The sequence below is a fragment of the Elephas maximus genome, chromosome 8 (assembly GCF_024166365.1).
Source record: "Elephas maximus indicus isolate mEleMax1 chromosome 8, mEleMax1 primary haplotype, whole genome shotgun sequence".
NCBI lineage: Eukaryota > Metazoa > Chordata > Mammalia > Proboscidea > Elephantidae > Elephas > Elephas maximus.
Genome location: NC_064826.1, coordinates 7,925,941 through 7,942,846, shown reverse-complemented (window position 1 = coordinate 7,942,846; position 16,906 = coordinate 7,925,941). Strand labels below are relative to the sequence as shown.

The 16,906-nt window shown below is 49.2% G+C and overlaps 1 gene segment (V, D, J or C); it reads left to right on the top strand.

Moving 5' to 3' along the window:
- Positions 1-1,740: 1,740 nt before the first annotated feature.
- On the top strand, positions 1,741-2,282 carry LOC126082185 (T cell receptor beta variable 6-5-like). The segment is given in 2 exon segments: positions 1,741-1,835; positions 1,930-2,282. Coding segments are annotated over 2 exon segments (396 nt in total).
- Positions 2,283-16,906: the final 14,624 nt, after the last annotated feature.

Here is a 16,906-nt window from a genome sequence, read left to right as displayed (position 1 = left end):
CGACCCCCCTGCAGAACTATCCCTGCTTCAGCTTCTCCTTTTCAGGCCCAGCTGTGCAGGATCAGGAAGGTCATAGGTCATGCACCATGTGGGATTATCATGCTGCCTCTCTGACAACTTCAGGGCAGAGACCCTGCATGGATCCTACAGGTGACAAGAGCAAAGGTGCACCTTTCTGCACTGGAGCTGTTGTTCTGAATACGGGGTGTGCCATATTTCATGAAAGCTGTCCCTGGGGGATGCAAAAGGTGACCACGCTCAGCTGCTAACTGAAAGGTTGGAGGTTCCAGTCCACTCAGAGCTACGTCAAAACAAAGGCCTGGCAATCTACTTCTGCAAAAACATCTACTGAAAACCCTATGGAGCACAGTTATACTCTGACACACACGGAGTCACCGTGAGTTGGAGTTGACTCAGTGGCAGCTGGTTTTGTTGGGTTTTGTGTGAGTGGGGGGTTCCAGTGGAGTCTTCCCTGTTGCACACAGAGAGGAAGGGGGGTTTGCTAAGGAGTCTTCCTGTTCATGGTGCAGCCTACCAGGAGAGAAAGGACGTAAAGAGTTGGAATTTGTTAGTCAATTTCCTTTATTTAAGCCACATTTTTGTGCCCTCTAGTTTGTACAAGATTTGGGATCACATGAAATAAGAAACTTAAAATGAAAGTAACTCTGTATCTTGCCTCGGGAGCTCCAGGGTCTACAATCCTAAATGTCCAATATCGATCCTAAACATCTACCTGTTTCTGCGGAACCTTCTGTCTCACGAGTCACAGGGAATTACAGAATGCAGGGGGTCAGGGCACTACTGTGCATGCAGGGTCCAGCTCTGCTCCCTGGAGAAGGTTCCAGAAGGAAACACACATGGACAATTTTATTAGTACCCGGCCGCATCCGAGTAGACTGTGACTCACAGCAACCCCATCTGAGTCAGAGTAGAACGTCTTCGCGGGGTTTTCAGTCGCTGACTTTTCATAAGCAGATCTCCAGGCCTTACTTTGGAGACACCTCTGGGTTGACTAAAACCTTCAAACTTTTGGTTAGCACCTGAGTGTGTTAAGCCTTTGCACCACCAGGAACTCAGTCCACTGATTAGCCACCTTAATTCAGTCTGCAGCCTTAACCCCCCACCATGAAGTCTAATACACTCACAGGCTCCAGGGCTTGGGATGTGGACATCTTTGGGGATCGTTCTCCTGCCGACCACTCAGGAAGCAGGTGCCCTGATGAATCTAGCTAGGTGTGGGCAGGAGTCCCACCAGTCAGTGAATTGATAAGGAATTGAGTGAAACCTTCCCGAGTGCTGGTTGAAGAGGTGCTCTCGGATCTAGAGCCCTGACTCCAGAGAGAGTCTTTGCAGTCGGAAGGGGGTTAAAAGGAGGGTGGATGACCGAGCAAATGAGAAAAGGACTCTTGAAGGAGTTCCAGAACACAGGAGTCTTAAATTGCACCAGGAAGCCACAAGGATCTCCCCTGACATTCTGGACTACAGGGATAGTTAGGTAAATAAAAGCCAGTGAGTCAAGGAGGAATCCCATCCTTAGGGAGAAATTTATACAGAGTTACAAACTGTTCTGCACAAAGGCAGGAAAGACTCATCTAAAAAAAAAAAAAAAACACAGGACCTGTGCAAATTCAGAGCAGTGCACTCCTCCCAGTCTGGGCTGTTGGCCTGAGTGTTTATTTTGACTGGAGGTTGCAGGGAAAAGGGGCGTGACCACTGGGACAGGCTGCTCTGGGGCCAGGCTGGGGCAGGAGGGTGACATCTCAGAAGGACCCCTCCAGAGCTTGTCCCTGCCATGCGCCTCCTGTGCGCTGTGGTCCTGGCTGTCCTGGGGGCAGGTGCGTCCTGGGCAGGACCCTCTCCTCTCCTATGACTTCCAGGTCATTCCCCAGCCTTTCCCTTTGGCACCAGCTTTGGTCTCTGTCCCCACAGGGCACACGGAAGCTGGCATCACCCAGAACCCGAGACACAAAATCACCAGGACAGGAGGGAACGTGACCCTGCAATGTACCCAGAACATGGACCACAACGCCATGTACTGGTACCGACAAGACCCGGGACTGGGGCTGAGGCTGATCCACTACTCTGCCGGTTTTGGTGAGGCTGAAAATGGTGACATCCCCGAGGATTACAGCGTCTCCAGATCAAAAAAGGAGCACTTCCCCCTCACGCTGGGGTCGGCCGCCCCCTCGCAGACAGCTGTGTACTTCTGCGCCAGCAGTTACTCCACAGTGCTGCAGGGTCACATCAGCCCCTCACAAAAAAGGCTCACGAGGCCCCCTTAGCGGGCTCAGACCTGGGGCCTCAGAGCTGGAGTGAAAGGTGCGGGGCGCACTGTTCCTGCTGAGGTCCACTGTCAGCCAGCCTAGACCTGGGGATGGGACTCAGTCACGTGTCTCTGGGCTAGCAGCAATCACACAGAGCTGCAATGTGTCCTGCCCCGGGGCCCCTCACCTGACACGCATGCTCCCCACAAAGGAAAGGGAGTTTGAGACTACAGTGTCCAGTTAATGAAAGTAGACTTATTTTAGTGAGCATGGAACACCTGGGGGTTCTTCTAGCAGTGAAATGAGGAGCTGAAACCCCTGTAACAGCCTTGTGGGTTCTGGAAGCATCAGGAGACGCTCTAGAGCATGTTACACACCACTGTTTCTGGACGAGGAGCCTGAGTCTCCTTCCACAAGGAAGAGGAGAGGAACCTTTTCTGTGGCATGGAGACTGGAACAGAAGGGCTTTGCCATGGGTCCTGGGGAGAGTCCTTCATGGAGATGAGAGAACTCAGGGGACATTGGTCTCTGACAGGCAAAAGGAATAGAAGCTCCGGACTCAGACACTGACCCAGGCATCACTTCGTCTCCTGTGTCCCTGGACACCCCAGTGACTTCAAGCTCGTCCATGCCCAGCCGAGTCAGCCCCCAGTGCCCACCCTGCCTAAGGATGGGGATGCTGAGCAGTGTGGCCAGGAAGGTGGAGGGGCCATGGAAGGCAGGAACACATAGACCATGGGATCGTCCTCAGTCAGGCATTTGAGGTGCTGGAGGTGGGTCACAGTGAACATGCCTGGCAAACGAGGAGAGTGGTGAGGGAAAAGAGGCACTTAGAGCTGTGTGTGTCTCATTTCCAGACAGTCCGGGGGCTCTGGGCCAGCACCCATGAGGTGATGTTTTCAAAAAGGAGCTTGTACATATTCAAATCCGTTGTCAAAGTGTGTTATAATCTGATCTCGTTTCTGGAGGCCTTGGAGACTGATGAGACAGTGACATGACCTGCATTCTGTGGGGAAGGATGTCTCCCTCCTCTGCTCATGAGCACAAAAACTCTGACCCAACAAACCCTCCAGGTATACAGGACCCACCATGGGCTCCCGGGTCACCTACTGGGTGGCCCTCTGGCTCCTGGGGGCAGGTGAGTCCCTGGACGCCAAGTATTTCCAGTGTGTATATGTGTGCATGTGTGTCTATGCATGGGGGGCATGCGTGAGTGTGTGTGTGAGTGGTATGTACGGTGTGTATATTTGCTGTGTGTGTCTGTCTGTGTGGCGATTCCCATCATTGTCCCCATTCTGTTCCCAGCATCTGTCTCCTCAGGTCACATAGATGCCAGAGTCTTCAAGGCCCCTGGCACAGTGTCACAAAGAGAGGCAAGGCCATAGCCCTCAGGGACACAAGTGCCTTTACTGGTACTGACAGAACCTGGCATTTTTGATGTAGTTCCAAAACAAGGAGGGAGCAGACACGTCAGGGATGCCTGAGGCTCAGTTCTCAGTGGTGAAGTCTGACGGGAAGTCTTCCACGCTGAGGACCCAGGCTGTGGAGCCAGGGGACTTGACCGTGTACCTCTGTGCCAGCAGCTTAGCCACAGCGTGGCATGGCCACCTCCTTCCTGTGCACAAACCACGTACATCTCCTCTCTCCTTGCTGCTCCTAGAGCCTGAGCAGAGCCTTCCTCTGTCCTCCACTCCCCAGGGAAAGCAGTAGACTAGGACAGCAGCTGACCTTTGTGTAGGAGGCCAGACCACAGGAGAACTCCTGAAGTGCTGTGGCTATTGGCTGGTGGATAGAAATCATTAGACAGTAACAGAAATGCCTGCTCAGCCCTCAGCTGATCTGTGTTTACTCGAGTTACCTTGATGGGCTCCTGTGTGTGGTGGTGGTAAGGGCTTCTTGGTATATCTTCAGTAATGGAGAGAAAAAGAAACCCTACTCTCAAGTGCTGGGGTTTTTTTTTTCCCCTATTTTAGACTAGGTACTATTTCCTTCTATCCCCAGGTCTATCCCTCTCCCTTTCAGGACATGGTTTTAAGGGAAGAAAATCCCAGTTAGATGATAACTGTCAGACATGCCATAGGATTTAAATAGAATGAGTAGATTAGGGATGTTAAACATGGTAAGTTGAAGGAATAGAGTTAGGGAGTTTAGGCTGGGTTCTCTAGAGGAGCAAAACCAGTGAAGTGTATGTATAAATATATATAGAAAGATTTATTTCAAGGAAATGGCTCACACAATTGTGGAGGCTGGCAAGTCCCAAATCCATTGGTCAGGTGTCAGGCTGAAGGCTTCTCCACGAACCAGAGGTCAATCATGAGACGAGTACAGGATCGAGAGAGAGAGAATGTGCTTTTCCAGAACATCCACATACATTGGATGCAGGCCACACCCCCAGGGAAACTGCCCTTCCAACTGATTGGCTGCTCACATCAGATCACAAAACAGAGAATGATTAAATAACATCTGCCAAACCATGAGAACCATGGCCTAGCCAAGTTGACAGATAACATTAAGCGTCACGTAGGTCTAGGAGCAGTGTTGGGATTGGGGTTAGAGGATGTTGATTGTAAAGCTTGAAGAATCTTCTGGAATATGCACCCTGCCATGTATGCAGAGGTCCCTGAGTGGGGCACAAGTTTATGCTCAACTACTAATTGAAACTTTGGTGGTTCTAATCCGTCCAATAGAACCCCAGAAGAAAGGGTTGCAGAGCTGCTTCCATAGAGGTTACACCCTGTGGAGCTCAGTTCTACTCAGTAACACGTGAGGTCTTCAGAAGCTGAAATCAACGACAATGCTTAGATGTCTGGTTTTCAATATGCAAACACTTCCCAGTAATTTTGGGGCCAGTGCCCAATAACCAAAACCCAACGCCATCGAGTTGATTCCGACTCACAGCGACCCTATACGCCAGAGTAGAACTGCCCCATAGAGTTTCCAAGGAGCGCCTGGCGGATTAGAACTGCCAGCCCTTCGGTTAGCAGCTGTAGCACTTAACCACTAAGCCACAATGATGGTGATTCCCATTTTCGGCCACAAGATGGCACTGTGGCGCTACTGAGAATTCGGAGTCCTGGGTGGTGCACATAAGCTGCCCAGGAGGTGAAGGGTTAACAAAAACTTCATTGATCCAATATTAGGCAGGTGTTTGAGGCTTTTGGAAACCCTGGTTGCATAGTGGTTAAGAGCTCTGGCTGCAAACGAAAAGACTGGCAGTTGGAATCTTCCAGGTGCTCTTTGGAAACCCTGTGGGGCAGTTCTACTCTGGCCTATAGGGTCCCTAAGATTCCAAAAGGACTGGAGAGCAATGGGTTTGGTTTCGGTTTTGTTTTGAGGCTCTCAGTCACTGCCAGGATACCTACAGCCCTGTGGGAGGTGTTAAAAAAAAAAAAAAAAAGCCCCTCTAATTCCTAATGAGAACCACAGAGGGAGAACTGTGGGTCCACAGCCTTGATGCCAGGGGGAGGTGCAAGGAGAGGAAGATGAGAAATCCTGGGGTGGGGTCTATCCTGAAATCAGAGCTCTGCCCCTCAGCTTGTCCTTCCTGCAATCAGAGGGGCCTAAGCCTGATACCCTGCAGGAAGGCTGATCCAACTGTCTACTGGAGGAGGGGCTCTAAGGAAGAGGAGGAGGAGGAAGGAGGGAAAAGAGGAGAAGAAACACAGGAGGAAGAACCACCTCTGTCCCCTATCAGACAAAAATGCTCTGGTGGGAAAACAGAAGTCAATTGCAAACTATAACAGCTACAAGGGAACAAACTCCCCAGGGGAAATGTTAATACATGGAGCACACAGCAGCACTCGACCTGGAGATAAAAAAAAAAAAAACCCAAACCGGCAGCCCTTGAGTTGATTCTGACTCACAGCCACAAGCTGGTAGAATTATCAGCCAGAGACTGTAAGCTAAGTCTCTACCAAGCACCTGTGGGCATAGGGCAGGTTTTGAAGGGTTCTGAAAGTATCTCAAGGGTCGATTAAGGAAGGAACTGAAATAACCATTTCTTTTTTTTTTTTTTTTTTGGCTTGAGCTAAAACCCATGAGCTCTTCCCATTTTTTCTTATAAAAGATAACAAAGTAATATCGGGCATTAAGTTTCTTCTCCTCCAGCACACATAGTTCCTGGCACTTTACAGGTGGACACCCACACCCCAGAGCCAGTTGTCTTAACATGGATGAATGAACTCCAGGACTAGGAGGTCCAGAGGTGGGCTTCCCAGGGAACAAAGGCACATGCAGGAAGATTGTGGGTGTCCGTACCCATCTCCCCAGGCCACAGTTGTTTTTAGGTGCCCTCGAGTCTGCTCTGACTCATACCAACCCTATATACCACAGAAGGAAGCACTGCGTGGTCCTGTTGCAAGCTCACAATTGTTACGCTTGAGCCCATTGTTGCAGCCACTGTGTCAGTCCATCTCATTGAGGGTCTTCTTTTCTACTGACCCTGTACTTTACCAAGCATAATATCCTTCTCAGGGACCGACCCTTCCTGGCAACATGTGCAAAGCATGTAAGATGCAGTCTCACCATTCCTGCTTCTAAGGAGCATTCTGGTTGTACTTCTCAGATACATTCGTTCATTCTTTTGGCAGTCCACGGTATAGTCAATATTCTTCGCCAGCACCACAATTCGAAGGCATCATTCTTCTTCAGTCTTCCCTATCAATTGTTCAACTTTCTCATGAGCATCATGTAATTGAAAATACCATGGCTTGGGACAGGCCCACCTTAGTCTTCAAGGTGACATCTTTGCTTTTCAACACTTTAAAGAGGTCTTTTGCAGCAGATTTGCCCAGTGCAATGCGTCTTTTGGTTTCTCGACTGCTGCTTTCATGGCTGTTCATTGTGGATCCAAGTAAAATGAAATCCTTGACAACTTCAATCTTTTCTCCGTTTATCATGATGTTGTTCATTGGTTCAGTTGTGAGGATGTTTGTTTTCTTTATGTTGAGGTGTAATCCATTCTGAAGGCTGTGGTCTTTGATCTTCATCAGTAAGTGCTTCAAGTCCTCTTCACTTTCAGCAAGCAAGGTTGTGACCTCTGCGGAATGCAGGTTGTTAATGAGTCTTCCTACAATCTTGATGCCCCGTTCTTCTTCATATAGTCCAGTTTCTTGGATTATTTGCTCAGATTGAATAGGTATGGTGAAAGGGTACAACCCTGACAAAAACCTTTCCTAAATGAAACCACACAGTGTCCCCTTGTTCTGTCTGGAAAACTGCCTCTTGATCTGTGTTCAGTGTCCTCATTAGCACAATTAAGTGTTCTGGAATTCCCATTCTTCACAATGTTAACCGTAGTTTGTTATGACCCACACAGTCAAATGCCTTTACCTAGTCAATAAAACGCAGATAAACGTCCTTCTGGTATCCATCTGCAATCAGCAATGATATCCCTGGTCCCATGTCCTCTTCTGGATCCGGCTTGTATTTCTGACATTTCCCTGTAGATACACTGCTGCATCCGCTTGGAATGATCTTCAGGAAAATTTTCCTCGCTTGTGGTATTAATGATGTTGTTCAATAATTTCCACATTAGATTGGATCACTTCTCTTGAGAATAGGAATAAATATGGATCTCTTCTGGTCAGTTGGCCAGGTAGCTGTCTTCCACATTTCTTGGCAGAGACGAGTAAGCAATTCCAGAGCTGCATCCATTCGTGGAAACATGTCAGTTGATATTCTGTCAATTACCGGAGCCTTGTTTTTGCCAATACCTTCAGTGTGGCTTGGACTCCTTCCTTCAGTACCATCGGTTCCTGATCATATGGGACCTCCTAAAATGGTTGAATGCAGACAAATTCTTTTTGCTGTATGACTCTGTGTATCACTTCCATCTTCTTTTGAAGCTTCCCGTGGCGTTTAATATTTTCTCCATAGAATCCTTCACTATTGCAACTTGAGCCCTGAATTTTTTCTTCAGTTCTTTCCGCTTGAGAAATGCTGAGCGTATTCTTCCCTTTTAGTTTTCTATCTCAGCTCTTTGCACATGTCATTATAATATTTTACGTTTTCTTCTTCAGGCGCCCTTTGAAATCTGTTCAGTTCTTTCACTACATCAATTCTTCCTTTTGCTTTAGCTGCTCAAATTTCAAAAGCAAGTTTCCGAGTTTCTGCTGACATCCATTCTGGCCTTTTCCTTCTTTCCTGTCTTTTTAATGACCTCTTGCTTTCTTCAGGTATGATATCTTTGATGCCATTCCACAGCTCCTTTAGTCTTTGGCCATTAGCGTTCAATGCTTCAAATCTATTCTTGAGATGGTCCCTAAATTCAGGCTGGATATACTCAAAGTCATACTTTGGCTCTTGTCTACTTGTTCTAAATTTCTTCATTTTCAACTTGAACTTGCATAAGAGGAATTGATAGCTTATTGCACCTCGGGCCCTGGCCTTTATCTGACTGATGACATTGAGCTTTTTTCCATCATCTCTTTCCACAGATGTAGTTGATTTGATTCCTGTGTATTCCATCTGGAGAAGTCCATGTGTATAGTTGCCGTTTAGGTGATGAAAAAAGTTATTTTCATTGAAGAAGTCGTGGGTCTTGCAAAATGCCATCATGCGATCTTCGGCATCATTTCTATACCCAAGGCCATGTTTTCCAACTACCGATCCATCTTCTTTGTTGCCAACTTTCCCATTGCAATCATCGATAATTATCAATGCCTCTTGATTGCATGTATGATCAAATACAGACTGCAGAAACTGGTAAAAATCTTCAATTTCTTCAGTTTTGTACTTAGTGGTTGGTGCCTCTATTTGAATAATAGTTGTAATCACTAGGCTCCTTTGTAGAAGTATGGATATTATCCTATCACTTACAGCGTTGTACTTAGGGGTAGATCTTGAAACATTCTTTTTGACAATGAATGCAGCAGCATTTCTCTTCAAGTTGTCGTTCTCTGCATAGTAGACCGTAGGATTGTCTGGTTGAAAATGGCCAATACCAGTCCATTTAGGCTCACTAATACCTGGGATATTGGTGTTTATGCCTTCCATTTCATTTTTCACCATTTCCAACTTTCCAAGATTCATAATTCGTACATTCCACTTTCTGATTATTAATGGATGTTTGCAGCTCTTTCTTTTCTTTTTAAGTTGTGCCGAGTCAACAAATGAAGGTCCTGAAAGCTTGACTCCATCCATGTTATTAAGGTCGACTCTGCTTTGAGGAGGCGGCTCTTTCCCAGTAGTCTTTTGAGTGCCTTTCAACCTGAGGAGCTCAACTTCCGTCACTATATCAGACAATGTTCCGCTGCTATTCATGAGGTTTTCACAGGCTGATTCTTTTCAGAAGTAGACTGCTTCTTCCTAGTCTGGATGCTCAGCTGAAACCTGTCCACCACAGGTGACCCTGCTGGTATCTGAATACCAGTGGCATAACTTGGGTTTATTGTTTTTGCTACAAGGGGTTTGAAAGCAAAGAGCTGGCCTCTGACTCCAGCTTCTGAGTCTTCTCTGACAGACTGCATCATGCTGTTATCACCAAGATCCTAGTACACCTGGTAGCAAAAGGAGAAATGACACCATTAGCATGTGCCCTGGGCCTGAGACATAGGTAGGTGGCTGCATCCCAAGACCTACAGGAGACACAAACTCTGCTTCTCTGCTATAAAGTGAGGTCCGCACTCTAAAAATGCCTCTGATAGTTTCTACTCCATTGGGTTGGGGGTTTACCCTTCTCTTCTGTGCAGTAACAGAGATAGGCGCTTTGGGCACCCCTTTTCTAGGCACAGGCATACCTCTTTCTCCAAAACTGACTCTCCTAGGAGCCCTGTTGCAGGTCCTGACTGGGATCTCACTTGTCCTCCACATGAGGTTGTGAATTAAAAGGTTAATCTCACTCTCCATCTGGAAACTCTTTTCTTCCCCAACTCCAATGATGAATTGATTCTGGTTCAGCTCTTGCATCCTTGACTCTGCTTTTTTTAACATCTTTTGAGGACTCCTTGGGAGTGGGGTTTAGTCCTGTTGTTGTGAGTGGTCATTCATCCAGCTCTGACTCAGGACAACCTTAGGTGCAACAGAACAAAACATTGCCTGGTCCTGTGCTGCCTTCAATGTGGCTTTCCATGAGGGATGCCGAGGAGCCCTGGTGGCACAGTGGTTAAGTGCTCAACTGCTAAACAATATCTTGACCGTTCGAACCCACTAGCTACTCCATGGGGGAAAGATGTAGCAAACTGCTTCTTCAAAGATTGTAGACTTTGAAATCCTATGGGGGCAATTCTGCCCTGTCCTGTGCAGTAGCTATGAGTCGGAATTGGGTCAACATCAACAGGTTTGGTATTTATGCCTATTTCGTTTATCTTCTCACTTTCAATGTCATGCATGAATCCTTGGTTTTTTTTTTTTTTTTCTTTTTCTCAGTCTTCAGGTATTACCTATGCGAGGGTGATTTTGAGTTGCGTACTTCCGTTCAGATCTCTGATCTGCAGAACATCATGTGAACTTTCCAGCTAACGTCCTCACCCTGCATTCCACGGACCCACTGAGTCAGCACAGGCACTGCACCCTCTCCATTCTGCACAGAGAGCCTCTCAGCAGAGCACAGTAATGTGCTCATTCATTTGATCAATGTGTTTGCTCACTGACTAGAAAATGAGCGTGGTACTAAACATGCCCCAAGGCCCTTACAAGGAGCTTTGGTGGAGCAGTGGTTACAGTGCTTGGCTGCTAACCCAAAGGTCTGTGGTTTGAACATATAAGCCTTTCCTTCTATAAAGATTGCACCCTTGGAAACCTTAAGGGCTGTTCTACTCTGTCCTGTACAGTTGGTATGAGTCAGAATAGGCTCAATGGCAATTCTTTTTTTTTTTTTTTTTGGCTATGTCAGCAGAAAGGCAGAGTCTTAGCTGTGTCCAGAAGTCCACATGGGAGTCCTGTGGGGGTGCTGTGGGACCACTGATCCCCAAAGTCGGGGGCGGGGCTGACAGAGGGCTGCCTGTCAAGGGAGGGTTAAGGAGAATCTTCTGTGGTCTTTTCATCAGCTAGAGGCTGGATGGCAGAGACATAGAGAGGCTAAGGTGCAGGTGTTCTGTCCCAGTGGGAAGCCATGAACATCAGCCTTAGGGAGACTCTGAACTGCCAGAAGGGAAAAAAGCAGGGCTGTGCTGGGCCGCCTGGATGCCCTGTTAGGGACCGGCAGAGGAAGAAGAGCACAAAGGCCCTGGGGACAGACAGGTGGCCTGGAGCCTCAGGCCTGGACGCATCGTGCAGTCCACCTGCTATGAGAGCCCAGGGATAGGGGCTGGGGTTCTAGGAAAACTGGACGAGGGCTGGCAGGGAGGATGGGTGCCCTAGCCAGTTCGGACAGTGGTGTCAGGGAGGTGACGTCACAGCTGCATCTCCAATCATAAGAGGGGCACTAGCTCCAGGAAGGGGGCCAAAACCCTGGAAGGGAGACACCACCTGTTCTACCTGTCCTGCCATGGTCTCCAGGTTTCTTTGCTGGGTGGCTATCTGTCTGCTGGGAGCAGGTGAGTACAGGGCACCGGTGGGAAGGTGCCCATCTGCCTTTATCACCCCTAAAGTTCAAGAACACAAGGAGGCTGCAGCCGGGCCCCCTGCACTCTGTCTTCAGCTTCTATCCCCCTACCCCACACAGGCCCAGTGGGTTCCGGTGTCACCCAGACCCCAAGACACCTGATCAAAGCACCAGGACAGCAGGTGACACTGAGCTGTTCCCCCCATTCTGGACACCTCTCTGTGTTCTGGTAGAAACAGGCCTGGGGCCAGAGCCCCCAGTTCCTCCTTCAATACTATGACGGGAAAGAGAGAGAAAGGCAATATTCCTCATCAATTCTCAGGCCAACAGTTCCCTGACTACCACTCAGAGCTAAACCTGAGTGAGCTGGAGGTGGGGGACTCAGCCATGTTCCTCTGTGCCAGCAGCTTGCACAGCCCTGCAGAGCCCCCTCCAACCTGTTCACAAAGCCCTCTGCCTGGCTCAGGAAGTGAGAGAGCAAGGGCACCCCTCAGGCTGAGCTCAGGGATGCTAAGCTGGGGGCTCCCCAAGCGCTCTTTGCTGTGCTCATACCTGTAACCTGTGTCAGTGGTGACAGAAGTGTGCTGAGGAAGGACTGTGTGACGGTTTGTTCAGCTGCAGAACTACAACTGACAGAGGTGAGGCCACTCTCCTGCAGGCAGAGGTCACAAACAGCAGAACAAGAGGCACACTGGCCTCCGTTCCTCTGGCACCTGTGGGCCCCCCGACCCCACTCTGCAGAGCTATTCCTGCCTTCATTTCTCCTTTCCAGGCCCAGCTGTGCAGGAGCAGGAAGGTCATAGGTCATGCACCACATGGAATTGTCGTGCCTCTCCCCTGACAACTTCAGGGCAGAGATCCCCCGTGATTCCTACAGGTGACAAGAGAGAAAGATACACCTTTCTGCCCTGGAGCCATCATTCAGTCCCAGGCTTGTGCCATCTTCCATGAAGGCTGTCCCTGGGTGGTACAAACAATGACAGAGCTCAGCTGCTGACAGAAAGGTTGGAGGTTCCAGTCCATTCAGGGGTAACTCAAAAGAAAGGCCTGGCTATCTCCTTCTGAAAAATCATCCACTGAGAACCCAAAGGAGCACAGTTACACTCTGACATGCATGGAGTCGGCACAAGTTGGAGTTGACTCAATAGTACATGGTTTTGTTGGGTTTCTGTGAGTGGGGAGATTCCAGCAGTGCCTTCCTAGATGCACACGGGAGGGGGCCGGGTGGCAGATTTGCTAAAGAATCTTCCTGTTCACGGTGCAGCCTACCAGGAGAGAAAGGACGTAAAGAATTGGCATTCGTTAGTCATTTTACGTTATTTGTCCCACACTTTAGTGCCCTTTACTTTGTACAAGATTTGGAATCACATGAAATAGGAAAGGGAACTTAAAATGACATAGGCCTCTTTCTTGTTTGGGGGTTCCAGGGTCTCCAATGCTAAAGGTACAATATTGACCTTAAACATCTGCCTGTTTCTGTGGAAACTTCTGTCTCATGAGTCACAGGCCAATTACAGAATGCAGGTGGTCAGGGCACTACTGTGCATGCAGGGTCCAGCTCTGCTCCCTGGAGAAGGTTCCAGAAGAAAACACTCATGGGCAATTTCACCAGTTACGAGCTGTTTTCAAGTTGAGTCTGACTCATAGCGACCCCATGTGTGTCAGAGTAGAACTGCTCTATGGGGTTTTCAAAGGCTGACTTTCCAGAAGCAGATCGCCAGGCCTTACTTGTGGGGCACCTCTGGGTGCACTCAAACCTCCAACCTTTTGCTTAGTTGCTGAGGGTGTTAACCATTTGCACCCCCAGGGACTCTGTCCAATGATTAGCAACCTTAATTCCCTCTACAGCCTTAATCCCCCCACCATGAAATCTAATAAACTCACAGGCTTCAGGGATTCGGACGTGCACATGTTTGGGGACCATTCTTCTGCCGACCACATCCAGGAAGCAGGTGCCCTGATGTATCTAGCTAGGTGTGGGCAGGTGTCCCTGCAGTCAGTGAATGGATAAGGAACTGAGTGAAACCTTCCTGAGTGCTGGTTGAAGAGGTGCCCTGGGATCTGGAGCCCTGACTCCAGAGAGGGTCTTTGCAGGTGGAAGGAGGTTAACAGGAGGGTGGGCAACCAAGCAAATGAGGAAAGGACTCTTGGAGGAATATCTGGGACACATGAATGATAAATGGCACCAGGAAGCCCTAAAGATCTCCCCTGACCTCTGGACTGCAGGGGTAGTTAGGTAAACAAAAGCCAGTGAGTCAAGGAGGAATTCCACAAACTGTTTACCGGAAGCCAGGAGACTCATCTCCTCATAAGACTTGTACAAATCAGAGGACTGCATTCCTCCCACTCTGAGCTGCTGGATGCATGTTTGTTTTTGACTTGAGGTTTGGGAAGGGAGCGGGCGTGACCACTGGGGCAGGCTGCTTTGGGGTCAGGCTGAGAAAGGAGGGTGATATCTCAGAGGACCTCTCCAGAGTCCGTTCCTGCCATGCGTCTCCTGTGCACTGTGGTCCTGCCTGTCCTGGGGGCAGGTGGGTCCTGGGCAGGATCCTCCCCTATCCTGGAATTTCCCAATCCTGCCCCAGGCTTTTCCTGTGGCCTCAGCACCAGCTTTGGTCTCTATCCCTACAGGGCACATGGATGCTGCAGTCACCCAGACTCTGAGGCACCAGATCACAAGGACAGGAGGGAATGTGACTCTGTAGTGTGCCCAGGACATGAACTACTACTCCATGTACTGGTACCGACAAGACCTGGGACTGGGCCTGCGTCTGATCCACTACTCTACCGAAGTTGATGATACCAACAAAAGTGACATCCCAGATGGGAACAGTGTCTCCAGATCATACAAGGAGTACTTTCCCCTCACGGCGAAGTCAGCGGTCCCCTCACAGACAGCCCTGTACTCCTGGGCCAGCAGTGCCTCCACAGTACTGCACAGCCACCCGAGCCCCACCCCAGGAGGCCATTACAGCCTACTCAGCCTGGGGACCTCAGAGTTGGGGTGGCAAGTGCAAGGACATCTGTACCTGCTGAGGTCCACGTCCAGGCCCCTCTCAGCCAGCCAGGACCTAGTGATGGGAAAAGCACAGAGCTGCATTGCATTCTGCCCCTGAGCCTCTCACCTGGCTCCCAAATGCTAGGCCTTCTCCAACCCTGCTCCCATGCTTCCCCTGACGGAAAGGGAGTTTGTAACTATATAAAAAAAAAAATACTGTCCAGTTAATGAAAGTGGACATATTTTAGTAACCATGGAACACCTGGGTGTTCTCCTAGCAGTGAAATGAGGAGTTGAACCCCCTCTAAGAGCCCCACGAGTTCTGGAAGCACAGGGAGATGCTCTAGAGCATATTACACACTGGTGTTTCTGGATGATGAGGCTGAGTCTTCTTCCATAAAGAGCATGAGAGGAGCCCTTTCTGTGGCACGGAGACTTGAGTGGCAGGGCTTTGCTGTGGGCCGTGGGGACAGAGTCCTTCATAGAGATGAGAGAACACAGGTGATGTAGGTCTTTGACCAGAAGAAGGCTTAGGAGCTCCAGACTCAAACACTGGCCCAAGCAGCACTTCCTCTCCTGTGCTCCTGGATACGCCAGTGACTTCAAACTCGTCCCGGCCCAGCCAAGTCAGCCCCCAGTGCCCGCTTTACCTAAGGATGGAGATTCTGAGCGTGTGGCCAGGAGGATGCATGTACTGTGGCATACACGGACACCTGGCCCATGGGATCGTCCTTGGTCGGGCATTTGAGGTGCTTGAGGTGCGTCACAATGAACGTGCCTGGCAGACGGGGCAAGTGGTAAGAGAGAAGATGTGCTTATAGACATGGTGTGGGGTCTCCCTGTCCAGACAGCCCAGGAGCCCTGGTTTAGCACCCATGGGACCATGTTTTTCAAAAGGAGCTTATACATATTCAAATCGGTCATCCATCCATATGTGTTATAATATGATCCCATGATCCTGAGGTTGCGGGGACTGATGAGACAGTAACATCGTCTGCCTTTTGGGGAAAAGGACACTCCCTCCTCTGCTCATGTTCACAAAGACCCTGAACCAGGAAATCCCACGGTCTTGTCTGACCCACCATGTCCTCCAGGCTCCCCTGTTGGATGGCCCTCTGCCTCCCGGGGGCAGGTGAGCCCTTGCATGCCAGGTAGTTCTAGAGTGTGGGTAGAGTATGTGTGAGTGTGTGTATGTGAACATATATGGTGTGTGTATGTCTGTCTGTCTGTTTGATGATTCCCATCACTGTCCCCATCCTTTTCCCAGCGTCTGTCTCCTCAGGTCACATTTTGCTGCAGTTTTGCAGGCTCCCAGGCACACGGTCATAAAGAGAGACCAGGCCATAGCCCTCAGAAGTGATCCAGTTGTGGGACACAACCGCCTTTACTGGTACCAACAGGCCCTGGGCAGAGCCTGGTGCTTTGAAACAATGTTTGAAACAGTGATGCAGTAGACAAGTGGGGATGCCTGAGGCTCAGTTCTCCCTGGAGAGGATTGATGGGTCCTCCTCCACACTGAGGATACAGCCTGTAGAGCCAGGGGACTCGAACATGTACCTCTGTGCCAGCATCTTAGCCAAAGCACGGCATGGCCACCTCCTTCCTGTGCACAAACCACATATTCCTCCTCTCTCCTTTCCACTCCTAGAAGACTGAGCAGAGCCTTCTTCTGTCTTCCACTCCCCAGGAAAAACAGTAGACTAGGACATCGGCTGACCTTTGTGTAGGAGGAGGCCCGACCACAGGTGAACTCCTGAAGTGCTGTGGCTCTAGGTGGGTGGATGGAAATCATTAGATGGTAACAGAATTGTCTGCTCAGTCTTCTGCTGAGCTGGTTTAGTCGAGTTACCTTGATGTCTCACGTGTGGCCAGGGTAGGGCATTTTTGTGTGTCTTCAGTAATGGACGTAGAAAGAAATCCTACTCTCAAGTTCTGTGTTTTTCTTCCTGTTTTAGAGTAGATATTATTTCCTTCTATCCCCAGGTCTATCCCTCTCCCTTTCAGAACATGGTTTTAAGGGAAGAAAATCCCAGTTAGACGATAACTGTCATATATGCCATAGGATTTAAGTAGAATAGGTAGAATAGGGATGTTAAAAAACATGGTAACTTGAAGGAATAGAGTTAGGGTGCTTTAGGCTGGGTTTTCTAGAGGAGCAAA